This window comes from Equus przewalskii, chromosome 11, assembly GCF_037783145.1.
Source record: "Equus przewalskii isolate Varuska chromosome 11, EquPr2, whole genome shotgun sequence".
Classification (NCBI taxonomy): domain Eukaryota; kingdom Metazoa; phylum Chordata; class Mammalia; order Perissodactyla; family Equidae; genus Equus; species Equus przewalskii.
In genome coordinates, this window is record NC_091841.1 from 15,434,171 (window position 1) to 15,449,455 (window position 15,285).

Below are 15,285 nucleotides of genomic sequence, written 5' to 3' on the forward strand. Positions count from 1 at the left end.
TGTGTATTTTTAGTTGTGAGTTCTTCTAGTTGTGGCATGTGGGACGCCACCGCAGCACGGCACTGATAAGCGGTGAAACCCTGGGCCGCCAAAGTGGAGTGTGGGAACTTAACCACTCAGCCATGAGGCCAGACTTGGAAAATTCCATTTTCTTCAGTGATTTTATAAATATTAAAGTGCTAACAGTGATAGAAGAAGTCAAAAAATAAAAGAATATTAAAATATAAAATCTTTATATAAAATATCCATAATTATAGCATAAATAACATAAGGTTAATATTTTTAGCAAATATCAAAGAACAGCAAATTTTTTAGCAAATATATATATTTAATGTAGAAAGAGTTCATCAAAATTCATCAGTAAAATTTCTCATTCCCATAGAACAAGAATTCAAGGATACAAGTAAAGACAAAGTTTATGGAGTGTGTTCTATATCCAAGACATTATGCAAGAAAGAGAGACAACTAAGTAACTTTCCCTGACTTCAGGAAGCTTATAGACCAGTGAACATAGGCAATTAATAAAGATTTTAATCTCATCAATTGAAACAACAATACAAATTTGAAAATTAACTAAACGTCTGTCGTAGTTCATTTGGGTTGCTATTTCAGAATACCATAGACTGGGTGGCTTAAACAACAAACATTTATTTTTCACAGTTCTGGAGGCTCGGAAGTCCAAGATCAAGGTGCTGGCTGATCCCATGTCTAGTGAGGACCCACTTTCTAGTTCACAGACAGCCATCTTTTTGCCATGTCCATGATAATATTTTCTTTAAAGCCTCATTCAGAGAGAGAGAGAAGATTTTATGATTGAGGTCTCTGTCAAGTAAACCAATATATTCTGGCTTCTATATTACCTAATAATCTACATTCCATTAATAAGAGAAGAAAGAATAGCATATATTGTCAGCATCTTTTTTAATAATATCACCTGAAATATCTGGTGTAGAGTTCTGTATTGCATATTTGAAGCTCATGGATTATAGGTTATGCTAACTTTACATATGAAAGGTAGGGCCTGGGTCACCATAGAAGGCTGTGGAACGCTATAAGCAAAAAAAGGAGATGGGGATATTGAAAAATAGCAGAGGTGTGATCAGATATTATAAACTATCTGGGAAGATTAATGGATTATCTTTACGAAAATTTAAAATTTAACACCAAACAAAGTCGTTCCACTTGAGGATACACTATGATTTCCCGATCAGAACAATACACAAGATTTATTTTTCTGCATCTCTATCTTGTTCGTTCAAATGTTTTTATATACTTAGCCTCCTTATGATTAATATTAGAACTCCCAAGCATCATTCCTCTTCAACCTTACTGTACTAAGAACTATGAACAAAATTACATATTTAAAGTATCTCATAGATACAAACATAAGATATATTTTAAATATTAATATGAGCTGTCTGTGTGGAGAGGAGTGAGACAAGGTTTTTGTTATATATTTTATTTTATATTTATGAAATTTGTAATAAGCACTATTAATTCTGAAAAAGGTTACATTATTTAAAAGAGAAACAAGAGAAAATCTTCTATTGACTAATTAATTTACATCATGAACTGTAGCATAACTCATAACATAAAACATAAAGCTATAGTCTCAGCAGAGACATTTTACAAACTAAAACTGAAATACATTTTCCTAATAAATTATGAAAATCTTAAAAAATGTATCTTGATCATGGGCTATATTTAGGTAATACATGTTTATCATCATGCCCAAGTTATTAAATATGAGGAGAAATTTACTACAGTTAAATAATCACACATGACTTTCCTGGAAGGAGCAATTCTTCATTGAAAAGATGTAGTACATTTCTCTGCTGGCTCATTTTCTTTTTCTTGTCCAGATCTTTTTCATGGCATTTTTCATCTCTGCATTTCTCAGAGTGTAGATTAAGGGGTTCAACATAGGGGTGATGATAGCATAAAACACAGTCAAGCATTTATCAATGGGTGAGGTAGAAGGAGGTCTCACATACACAAAAATACAGGGAACAAAGAAGAGGACCACCACAGTGATGTGGGAGCCACAGGTGGATAAGGCTTTGCACCTCCCTTCCTGAGTAAGATTCTTCAGGGAGTGCAGAATGACCCCATAGGATATGAGTATGAGCATAAAAGTGACCACACAGATTGCCCCATCATTGGCAACCACAGTGAGACCAACAATGTAGGTGTCAGTGCAGGCAAGTTTTAATAAGGGGTACATGTCACAGATGAAGTGGTCGATGACCTTGGGGCCACAGAAGGGCAGGTTATAAACCAAGAGAAGTTTAACTATAGCATGCAAAAAAGCTCCAGCCCAGGCCAACAGAAGCAGCAGAACACGCATCCGTTGATTCATGATTGTCAAATAATGCAAGGGTTTGCAGATGGCCACATAGCGGTCATAGGCCATGACCACCAGGAGTAAAATCTCAGCACCACCAGATAAGTGCCATATAAAAAGCTGGCTCATGCAAGCTTGGAAGGAAATAGTTTTCTTCTCATAGAGTAAGTCTATAATCATATTTGGGATGACTGTAGTAGAATAAACAGTATCCATAAATGATAAGTAGCCAAGAAAGAAGTACATAGGGGCATCTAGGGTTGGGCTGACTACAAATAATATTTTCTGACCCTGGGGGCTCTGAGTGAGCCCCAAGAGGACAAACTCAGTCACATTGCTCCTTTGTTCCATAGGTTCTTCTCTACATCTTATTTCAGAGTTCAGAACAAACCTACCTGTAAATGGGATTATTACTAGTGGCTTCCTAAAATCTTAAGGTGATTTGTTTATTCACTCAACAAATAGGCATTATGACTTATCATGTTCCAGTACATTCAGAGATTATAAGATTACAAGGCTGCTTAAAAAATAGTCCCTAACCTCAGTAATCTTGCAGACTAATGGAGAGACAAGTAATTAGAGACTTACGTGGGGAAAAGATACATTATTATATAAATGGGTTGCCACAACTAGCTTTCCATCTGGAAGTTAATAAAATTGTACATATGGCTAATATCTTACAGAAAAATAAAATAAAAATAAATTAAAGGTTTAATTAAAAACTAAAGCAAGATTTAACTTACATTTATCATCCAGTTAATAAAGGAGCTGTCTTTCTACATTCTAAGCTTAGAAGAATCTTCTTAACTAATAATTGAAATCCCAAATAGACATATTTGAAGATTTCAAAAAATTTTAAGGATTTAAGAAAAGATACCATAATATCAATAGACAAAAGTAGTTTGCGGAAAAAATTTACATTTTAGAGGGCATATATAGAGTTAACATCAACACAGACAGAGTTCTAAGCAATTAACAAACAAAAGAAAAACAAACCAACTGCAAGGTGGGCAAATCATATAAACAAGACATTGAATGAAGAGTACATACAAATGGTCAACAAATATATGATAAATGCTGAAGCTCACCTGTGAACAGAAAAACAGGAATTGAAGTAACATGCTACATCATCCTCTAATTTTGACAGATTAACAAACGACATTTAGAGAACATATCAGTTGAAACTATCATGAGATTTAGAAATATCTGCCCATTATAACATCCCTAAATAGTCACACTTGAAATTATTTTTGAAAAATACTGATGTAAGAGGAGGTAAATTTATTTTAAAACTTTTTCATATGAAAATATGCAAAAGAGTATTACAATTGAATCAACCTCCATATATTTTAGCGATCACAAAGGATCCTTAATATTGCTGATTATCAGAACTACAAAGGAGAACTTTTAAGTCTGTGAATTCCCATACCACTAAAGCACTCTTGTAAATGTAAAGCCTAGTTCAAAATCTTATGCATAAATATACTTTCTGGGTTACCTGCATAATGAGACAGTCATTACACCTAGGTTCCATGTTGTGCTGCCTTCCCCCTTGTCCTTCACGCACTGCTGCCATTTCTGTGAACACAGAGAGCAAAATAACACATGCACCGTCACTGGACTTTGACCTGTTTCCATGTAACCAACTCTGTCCATGCCTGCAGGTAGTCTGATTCCTTTCAGTCTTTCAGAAAAATGTTACCTAACAAATTGCTGGGATTTTCAAAATGAGTATGAGTGTCTGTAACCTAAAGAAGTCTGAATCTTGATTGTGAACAAAGAGATCAAAACTTCATTGTCAGCAGAATTTGTCCTAATAATAGACAAATAGTAAATCAATATTTTCACGTTAAAAAATAACTTTGTGGGAGAGAAAATTTGGAATTGTTGAGATAAATGTTTTTTAGTTTGCATTTTACACCAATAAAAGTGAAATAGCCTTAACAACATTTTGATTCTCAATCAGGTATACTGGCCTGTCTTCAAACAGCATCACTGAATTTGGCTTGCCTGAAGGATGGAGAGTAATTTTATATACATACTTTACTATGTTCTGCATCCATCATTTCAATTCCTGAAAAAGCCAGTCCTGTGAATATTGAAACAGGCAAACATTTCTGAGGTAAGGGCAAAGGTCTGTACGCACTTTGTCTACGTTTGAACCACAGTGCGTATTATTGAGTCCTTCAGCTGGTGCATCTCCAGGGAAGATTCCTCTCTAATTAAATTCACTGGGACTTTAATCATGATTTTGAAGGTAGACTCTGCATCTCCAGAGATGCCATCAGCATAATCACCACGTAGAAGAGGACTTTCAGAACGATGTCTTCTGATGGGGGGCAAATCATAAAAAGAACAACTTGAGGTCAAACCACCAAAAGGGAAAAGTACAGTCTGGGCAGAAGTGGAATACCTAAAAACTCTCTTGTTTAATCATAACCTTCAAAACTGGCAAACTTATTTCAGCTTAAACTGTATCTTCGCAGATGACATCTGAACTGACTTCCAGATGGTGATGAACATGGATTTCAGAACAAGTCATTTAAAACTTATTTCAAATGAAGATAAAGTTTTTCACATAGTTTCAGACAGGCAAGTTGGTAGAATCTGTGTTAGTGTGGGAGTGAGGAAACAGAACACAGTTGTGGGACTATTCCATTTATCTCAAAGCACCCAAGAACTTTCACCAAAATAGACAATACCCTAGGCCATAAAAAAGTTGTGATGCATTCCAACAGAGTTAAATAATACAGAATATATATCTTAGAATAATGTAATTCAATTAGAAATTGATAAGAAAAATATAACATTTCCCAATTATTTATGAATTAAGCAACACAGTATAAATTAAATAAGATCATTTTTAAAAATAAATGTTCAGCAGAAAGTTAATGATATACCATATGCATATAGAGCAGATATGAAAGATATGGGTGAAATATATATGAAAGATTATATATATATTTACTAGATGCAGCTAAAGGAGTGCTTAGAGAGAAATTTATAGCCTTAAGTGCAAGTATTAGAAAACAATAAATGTAAGAAATGAACTGTTTCTATCTCAAGAAGCTGGAAAAGGAAAAATAAAATAAACCCAGAGAACACTGTAGAATGGAAATAGGAAATAGAAGACAGAAATCAATGAAATGGAAATTAATTGAAAAATAGATGAAATATATAAGCCTAGGAATTGATTCTTTGAAAAATTAATAAAATGGATAAGTGCGTAGCAAAATGGATTAAGGAAAGATAAGAGAAAAAACAAATTATCAGAATCAAGAATAAAGAGAGTGTCATCACTGAAGATTCTACAGATCTCAAAAAGATAACAAAAGGATATTATAAATGAATTTGTGACAATATACTTGTCAACTACGAGAAAATGGACCACTGCTTTGAAAAATACAACTTTCTAAACATATACAGTAAAATATTTAAAAGCTGGAACAATTTTATGCTTGTTACCTAAATTAATTCTTTAAAATTCTTCCCCTCCCCAAACAGAATTCCATTCCCATATAGTTTCACTAATGAACTCTATATAACAGTTAATCAAGAAATAGTACCAACCTTACTTAGACATTTTCAGGGACAAGAGAAATTAAAATACTTCTTAACTCATTTTATATGCTCAGCATAACCCTGATACCAGAATGAAACAAGGGCATCGCAAGAAAATAATCAGATCAATATCTCACATTAATATACACTCAAAATTCTGAATACAATATGTAGTTTGATTGTTTTGGATGTCTTCTTTCTGTATTTTTTTTTTTTTTAATGCTTGCTGTTATGGTTTATTAGGCAGGTCTGGAGTAGTGCTCCGTCTAGGGCTAATTATGTCCCACTACTGAAGCAAGATCTCCCTAAGTAGTCAAGTACTGAATTCAAAGCCCTGGCACTCTTCTCTCTAATCCATCTAAATAAATCTGCCCCCAGCCTCAAGTAGTTTCCTCAAATGCATGCACTGAGCTGTACACTGATGAATAACTGAGGGAGAGCCTCTGCAGTTCTCCAGTATACTCTCTCTGTCACTCTCTCTCTCCAGCTCTATTCTCTTTCGTATTCTACCCTCAGAATTCTAGCTGCCTTGGTCTGCCTCGGTGCCTTGATCTCTTCACACTCTCAGCTGCATCTTCTCAACTCAAGGAGTCTACCACGGTCTTCTCAGGTATCCCTCTCTGCACCATGACATGGAAACTTTTTAAAGGCAATAAACTGGGACAATTCTAGGGCTCAGCTTCTTCACTTCCCATTTCTCAGTTATTACTATCAATTGTTTCTGACATCTAGCATCCTGAAAACTATTATTTCATATATTTTTTCTGTTTTGTTTGCTTGTTTTAAGCAGGAGGGTAAATCTGGTTCCTATTTCCCCATCTTGGACTTAATTAACCTTCCAAGTACAATGATTATTGAATGGTTAAAAATGTATCTATATTTCGTGAAAATAGGTCAAACAAAAAATATGATCGTATATTCTACAGACAAAAAAACTGCAAAGAAATCTTAAACTGCAATGAGTAGCAGTTATATTTTAGTAGTAGCAGCATTGTTACTTTAAAATAGGTATTCTGTAGGATAAAATAAATAGGTAAAATTGAAATAGATTAATGAACTAAGATTTGTCATATTGGATATCAAATAAATTAATAAAAACTGTGAATTAAAAATATCAATAAGAAGAGTCATTTTATATTCTCTCCAATAATATTTATTTCTAGTCTTACTCACTGAAAATGCCTAGAACTAATAAAATGGAGGAGCAATATGAAAACCGATACTCAGGTTATAATCTCTAAAAATGATTCATCAGCATAAGGAAACAGGGCTCTTCAGAAAAATGGTTCATTCCAGTCACAGTGCAGAAATGTGAAAGATGAGGCTTGGATATCTAGTAGTATAAGAAAACAAAGAAGCTCTCAGACACTAACGTAGCCATACCAAAAAGACAGAGGACGCATTTGAAAGGCTTCTCACTAAACTAAGGTGAATCAACTGTCCAGTAAAAAGAGTAAGAAGTGCAATGAATTAAACTATAGCCAATAGATGAGATACTAAACTCATTGGTCACAACTGGAATTACTAGGGCACCAAATTATTACTGTGAAGTTTGTTAAATAAAGTGAAATAATTAAGAATGCATCTTGGGGCTGGCCACATGGCCGAGTGGTCAAGTTCACACTGTGGCCCAGGATTTCACCAATTCAGATCCTGGGCACTGGGTGCAGACCCAGCACTGCTCATCAAGCCATGCTGAGGCTGCATCCCACAAAGCAGAGCCAGAAGGACCTACAACTAGAACATATAACTATGTACTGGCTGGAGGCTTTGGGGAGAAGAAGGGAAAAAAAGAAGAAGATTGGCAACAGACGTCAGCTCAGGTGAAAATCTTTAAAAAAAAAAGATTCAGCTTGTCTTTCTTGCATGAACTTTCTTTCAGGGAAGGGTGTGAAAAGTGAGGGAAACTCCTTTTTTAAATAAGAAATCCAGTTAATAGAAGAAATATTAGAATTACAATATCACCATTTTAAAACCCCTAATGACATAATAGATATAAGCAATATAACCAGTGGATACTGAAACTATTGGGTTAAGGTTAATGGAAAACTTTAAAATGAAGAAAAAAGACTGATGCAACCAGAACCTGCACTTCAAACCTAGCATCAACATATACCTTCTACTATGATGTAATAGGAAGTACTCACCCCAGCAATGAAGAATTCTTTTTAAAAAAGTTGAGCTTGAATCCCTTCGAGCCTTTAGTTCTAGCTACCATTAGCTCATAGTAAGTACCAAAAAGTAAGGAATGACTTAAACAATACTTGAATTTGAACTCAAACAATTTTAAACTTTTGAATATTCTATAAGAAAAGTGACCCGGTCTCTCTAACAAATCAATAGCTTTAAAATGACCATTAAATGGACCATTTGGGGATTGAAAAACAGATAGCTTAAATCACTAAAATAGATTAAAATGAGAGAGTGGATATGAGAAAATAAAAGTCACCTGAGAGAATACCAAACAAATACAATGACTGGATCTTGGTCGCACAATGTTAAAACAACCAAGAGTAAAGACACCACTTTGAGACAATGAAATCAACAATTTTATTAAATAAAAATGGTCTAGGGGTCGGCCGGCAGCGCAGTGTTTAAGTTCGCACACTCTGCATCAGTGGTCTGGGGTTTGCCGGTTCCGATCCTGGGTGCGGACATGGCACCGCCTGGCAAGCCATGCTGTGGTAGGCGTCCAACACATCATGTAGAGGAAGACGGGCATGGATGTTAGCTCAGGACCAGTCTTCCTCAGCAAAAAGAGGAGGATTGGCAGCAGTTGCCTCAGGGCTAATCTTCCTCAAAAAAAAAAAAAAAGAAGGAGAAGAAGAAAAAATGGTCTAAACACAATAAGTAAAAGGCAAAGATTGTCAGATTGGATAGAAAACGAGACCCAATATGCTTACTGTCTACAAAAAATCAGTTGAAATGGAAAGAGATAGATATGCCAAAGTAAAGGAATACACAACCATATACTATGTAAACACTGATCAAAAGTGAGGTGGAGTAAATAAATATGCTGATATTTATTTAAATATTAAATACTTTTATTAAATATTAATTATTTTATTAAATTATTTAAATTAAATTATTTTATTAAATACAAATTATTAAATATTAAATACTTTTAAAGTAAAAGTAAATATGCTGATAAAGCTGACTTCAGAAAAATAAATATTACCAGGAATAAACAGAACTATAACATAATGAAAAAGGAGTTAATTCACCAAGAACACATACCAATATTAAATGCGTGTTCCTCTAACAAGAGAAATTCAAAATTCATGCAGCAGAAAATAATAGAAATAAAATCAAAGTAAACCCACAATTTTAATTGATGAATTCAACTCATTTCTCCCATTAGTCAATATAAATGTAGACAGATAATCAGTAAGGAGATAGATAACACTGAATAGCACTATTAACCAACCTGACCTTAATGACAAAAACAACAGAATATACATTTTCTCCAAGTGCATATACAATATTCGCCATTCACCAAAATAAACCATATTGGGACTAAGAAATGATGAATTCTTAAGAATTTTGATCATACATACCATATTCCTTAGCAAAAAAGAAAATAAATTCAAAATAATAATGAAAAAATCCATAAAATCTCCCAAATATTTGGAAATTAAGTGACCAGTAGAACATACATTCTTTTCAAGTGAACATGGAATATTCACCAAGATAAACTATGTTCTGGGCCATAAAAAATACAATAACAAATGCAAAACGATTCAAATCATACATAATATACTCTTAGATATTAACGAAATTAAACTAGAAATCAATAACAGTAAATATTTAGGAAAAATCATCAAATATTTGGAAATTAAACACAAACTTATAAATAACCCAGGACCAAAGAAGAAATCAAAACTGAAATTCAAAAATATTTTAGATTAATTATTTTTTTAAAAAAGCCTTTAAAAATTCATGGGTTACAGCTAAAACAGTCTTTATATGTAAAGGACCATTACACAGTCCTTAGATGTAAATTAGTATTAAATGTATAATTAGAAAAGAAGAAACATCTCACATCAATTATCTAAGTACCTACCTAAAAAATAAAAGAAAAAAGAACAAATTAAATCCAAGCAAGGAACAGGAAAGAAATAATAGAGCACAAATCAATGAAATTGAAAACAGAAAAAGGACAGAGAAAAACAAATGATACGAAGAAACAATTTGTTAAAAAAATCAATAAAATTGATAAACTTCTAGCCAGACTAATCTAGAAATAAAAAGAGAAAACACACAAGTTACAAATATCAGAATGAAAAAGAGAAAACACACAAGTTATAAACATCGGAATGAAAAAGAGAACATAATAGAAACCTACAGATATTAAAAGGATAATAAGGAAATACAACAGACAGCTCTATGCTCATAAATGTGACAACTTAAAGAGAAGATTCTTTGTAGCAGACAAGCTGCAAAAGCCCACTCAAAAAGAAAGAGATAACATGAATATCCCTTTTGCTATGAAATTACTTGAATTTATAGAAAAAAATCCTTTCAACAAAGTAAAATGCAAAGGTAGATAACTTCATTCAGGAATTCTACTAATACTTAAGGAAGAAATAATATCAATTCTATAGAAATTCTTCCAAAATACAGAGGAGTATGAAAAACTTCCCAAATCAGTTTACGAGGACAGAGTTACCTTGACACCAAAACTAGATAAACAGCTTAAAAGTGCAGATTCTTTCATGAATATAGGTGCAAAAATATTCTACAAAATTCTAGCAAATCAAAATTATACATGATGATCAAGTGAGATTTATCCTGGGAATGCAAGGCTGATTCAATATGTGAAAATCAATGTATGTAATTCAACATATCAACAGACTAAGAAATTAAAATCATATGATCATCTCAATAGATGCAAAAAATACTGAGACAAAATTCAACTTCTAGTTAAGATAAAAACACTTGGCAGATTAAGCATAGAAGATAACCCCCTAATATGATACCAGGCATCTCCGAAACCCTATAACTAACATCATAGTTAATGACAACCCAAATGCTTTCAGCCTAAGATCATGACCAAGGAAAAGATGGCCTCCCTCACCACTCATGTTCAACACCAGATGTAGGTCTCAACTGAAGCAATAAGGCAAGAAAAAGAAATAAAATGTATTTTATTGGAAAGAATGGAATAAAAATGTCCTTATTCACAGACAAAATAGTCACATACCTAGAAAATCTCAAAGAATACAAAAACAGCTGCTAGAACTAATAAGGGAGTTTAGTAATGTCATAGGATACATCGTCAAAAATTAATCATATATCTATACACTAACAAAGAACAACTTGAAATTTTAATTTTTAAATGTACCATTTAAATTAATAACAAAAATTGTGAATCCTTTATAAATATGTGCTATAGTGTGATGCAACTACAAAATACTGATTAAAAATGAAACGAAAATGAAATACATGGAGACATATACTGTAGTCATGAATTGGGAGACATTATTATTAAAAATTCATATCTCCTATATAAGCTATAGATTCAATGCAATTCTAAACAAAATCCCACTATAATTTTTTTTGTCAAAATTCACAAGCTGATTCAAAAATGTATATGGGAAGGCAAAATAACTAGAATAGCCAAAATAATTTTGAAAAGAACAAAGTTGAAGGACTCACACTACTGCTTTCTAAACTTAATATATAGTATTGTAAAAAAGTTACACATGTAGATCAATGAAATAGAATAGATAGTCTAGAAATAGACCCACACATTTGATGACTTATGACAAGTACTAGAGGTAATTCATTGTAGAAATTGTCATCTTTTCACTAAATGGTGCTGCAATAATTGGATATCTATTTGCAAAAAAGTGAACTTTGATCAATATCTCAAGCCATAAACAAAAGTTAACCCAAAATGGCTCATAGAGCTAAATGTTAAACCTAAAGATATAAAACTTCTAAAAAGGAACATCAGAGAAAATCTTTATGACCCTGAGTTAGGCAAAAATGTCTTACACATAACAAAAAAAGCATGATCAATACAAGAAAAAAAAGGGTAAATTGGATTCTATTAAGACTGAGAAATTCTGCTCTTCAGAGGGTATTTTAAAGAAAATGGAAAGACAAGCCACAGACTGGGAGAAAATATTTGCAAATCACATATCTGATAAAGGACTCGTTTTCAGAATATATAAAGTACACTCAACTTTCAGTAATAATAAACAACTCAGTATAAAATAGTCAAAAGAATTGAACAGAAATTTCACCAAGGAAGATATATAAATAGCAAAAAACAGCTCATGAAAATGATCAACCTCATTAGCCATTCAGGAAATGCAAATTAAAATTACAACAAGATATCACTACTGGCTTAATAGAATGGCTAAAATAAAAATCTTGACAATACCAAGTTCTGAAAAAGGTGGAGAAAACCTAAAAATATCATTTATTGCTAGTAGGAAAACCATATGCTATACTTCGGAAAACAGTTTGAAAGTGTTTTATAATATCAAACATACACTTGCCATAAAACCCAGCTCTTCCACTCCCAGGTATTTATCCAAGTGTAATGAGAACTTATGTTCCCACAAAGATCTATTCATGAATATTTATAATAGTTTTGTTTATAAATTGAAATATCTGGAAAAAAAATCAAAATATGTCTTAACCGAAAAATGATACTTCTATAAAAGAGAATACTACTCAGCAATAAAAATGAACTATTGATGAACACAATGATATGCATAAATCTCACATGCTTATACTAAGAGAAAGAAGCCAGATTTAATATACTACATACTGGACGTGATCTTATATATAGAAAACCCTAAAGACTCCATCAAAAACTGTTATAACTAATAAACAAACTAATGAATTCAACAAATAAACAAATTAGTATATTATTTATACTAATAGTGAACTATCCAAAAACAAAATTAAAAAATAATCTCATTTGCAATAGTACAAAAACAATAAATTATTTAGGAATAAATTTAACCAAGGAGGTGAAAGATTTGTACACTGAAAATTATATAACACTGATGAAAGAATCAAAGATTCAAATAAATTAAAGATATCCTGTGTTCACATATTGAAAGAATATATGTTGTTAAAATGTTCATACTATCCAAACCAATCTACAGATTCAATGCAATCCCTATCAAAATCCCAGTGTCATTTTTCACAGAAATGGTAGAAAAAAAAGTCATAAAATTTACGGACAATAAATCCAAAATAGCCAAAACAATCTTGAGAAAGAAGAACAAAGCTGGAGACACCATACCTTCTAATTTAAAAATATAATACAAAACTATAGTAACCAAAACAGTATGGTACCAGCATAAAAAGAGATACATAGTCCAATGGAACAGAATAGAAAGCTCGGAAATAAACTCATGCATATACAGTCAACTGATCATTGAAAAGGGGACAAAGAACGCACTAGGAGGAAAGGAAAATCTCTTCATTCTATTGGGAAAACTGGATATCCATATGCAAAAGAGTAAAATTGAACACTTGCTATGGTTTGAATGTTTGTGTCCCCCAACATTCATATGTTGAAATCCTAATGTCCAATGATGGAATTAGGAGGAGAAGCCTTTGGGAAATGATTAGATCATGAGGGCAGAGTCTTCATAATTGAAATTAATGCCCTTGAAACAGAGAAATGTTGGCAAGGATATAGAAATGTTGGAACTGTTGTACACTGTTGGTGGTAACATAAATTGGTGTGACCACTACGGAAAACAGTACCTAAAATAATTAGAACTACCACGTGATCCAGCAATCCCATTTCTGGCTATATATCCAAAGGAAATGATATCAGTATCTCAAAGAGATATCTGCACTCCCACATTCACTGAAACATTGTTCACAATATCCAAGATATGAAAACAACCTAAGTGTTCATTAGATTTATATGTGCCCCATTTCTTTGCCCAAGAAATGGGGCACCTATAAACAATGAAATATTATGAAGCCATAAAAATGAAAGAAATTCTGCCTTTGGGGACATGGATTAACCTAGAGGACCTTAAGGGAAATAAGTTAGATACAAAAAGAAAAATATGTATGATCTCACTTATATGTGGAATCTAAAAAAGTCATACTCATAGAAGCAGGGAATAAAATGTTGATTACTAGGGACTCGGTGTGGGGGAGTGGGAGATATTTCTCAAAGGGTACAAAGTTCCAGTTATAAGATAAATAATTCCTGGGAGTCTAATATACGGCTTGGGGACTATAGTTAATAACACCATATTGTATCCTTGAAATTTGCTAGGAGAGTAGATTTTAAGTGGTCTTATCAAAAGAAATGGTAATAAGATGAGATAATGGATGTGTTAATTAGCTTGATTGTGGTAATCATTTCACTGTGTGTATATATATATATATATATATATTTATATCTCAAATCATCACATTTGTATATCTTAAATATATACAATTTTAACTTGTCAATTATATCTCAATAAATCTGGGAGACAAAAAGACTACATATTGTATGATTCAATTTATATGACACTTTGGAAAAGACAAAACTATAAGGAGAGGAATGGATCAGTTTTTGCCAGGATTTGGAGAGGAGGGGAGAAGATGACTACTAAGGTACATGAGGAAGTATTCTTAGTGATGAAACATTCTGTATAGTGATTGTGATGGTGGTTACACAAACTGTCCGTATTTGTCAAAACTTGCAGAAGTTAGACTACAAGAGGATAAATGATGCAATGTGAAGATTATATCTTACTGAAAAATTTAAAAAAACAGATTTCCTACATTGAAATAGATATTCAGAAAATATAACAGAAGGTAAGGTCCTAATTATAACAGCACAATAAGAAACAATCTCAAAAATACTAAATTTGCAAAGAACCATAGTAGATCCATATGAACATAAAAGGAAACTTGCTAAGTGAAAAGATTCACTCAGTTTGTGGATAAGAATTCTCAATTCTTTAAAGATATAAACTCTTTCTAAATCAAATCTTATTGAAAATACTAACTAAACTTAGTTTTCACTAGACTAACATATTGAAATTCAATTTTAAAACATTAGTATGCAAGAATAGACACAGTTCTGATAAGGAATAGTAATGAAAGAATGCTAAGCTTCTCAGATGTCAAAGTGTACTATAAATCAAATTCAGTTGCATCCTGTGTTAAATAGCACAGGATTAAAGAGAGCAATGGAAGACAATAGAGCCCTGAATTCGAACCAAACATGTGCCCTATTTTAGAATACAAAGTTGGGAAATCAAAGCAGTGGGGAAAATTAATTATGCATCTAGGAAAATAGCCATCTAGAAAAACAATTAAAATTTAATCTTAATTAACTCCTTACATCAAAATAAAGTGAAGATAGATCAAAAATTTAAACATAAAATATGAAACTA

General features: G+C 32.5%; 1 protein-coding gene across 1 annotated transcript; it reads right to left on the reverse strand.

The window, feature by feature from the left end:
• Positions 1–341: 341 nt before the first annotated feature.
• On the reverse strand, positions 342–3,421 carry LOC139074347 (olfactory receptor 4A15-like). Its single transcript, XM_070563900.1, has one exon. It carries the CDS (start codon positions 2,693–2,695, stop codon positions 1,841–1,843), a length of 855 nt encoding a protein of 284 aa, XP_070420001.1. The 5' UTR covers positions 2,696–3,421; the 3' UTR covers positions 342–1,840.
• Positions 3,422–15,285: the final 11,864 nt, after the last annotated feature.

Excerpts from the sequence above, each read along its gene's own strand:
- LOC139074347 (XM_070563900.1), bottom strand. The coding sequence starts at position 2,695 with ATGGAACAAAGGAGCAATGTGACTGAGTTTGTCCTCTTGGGGCTCACT.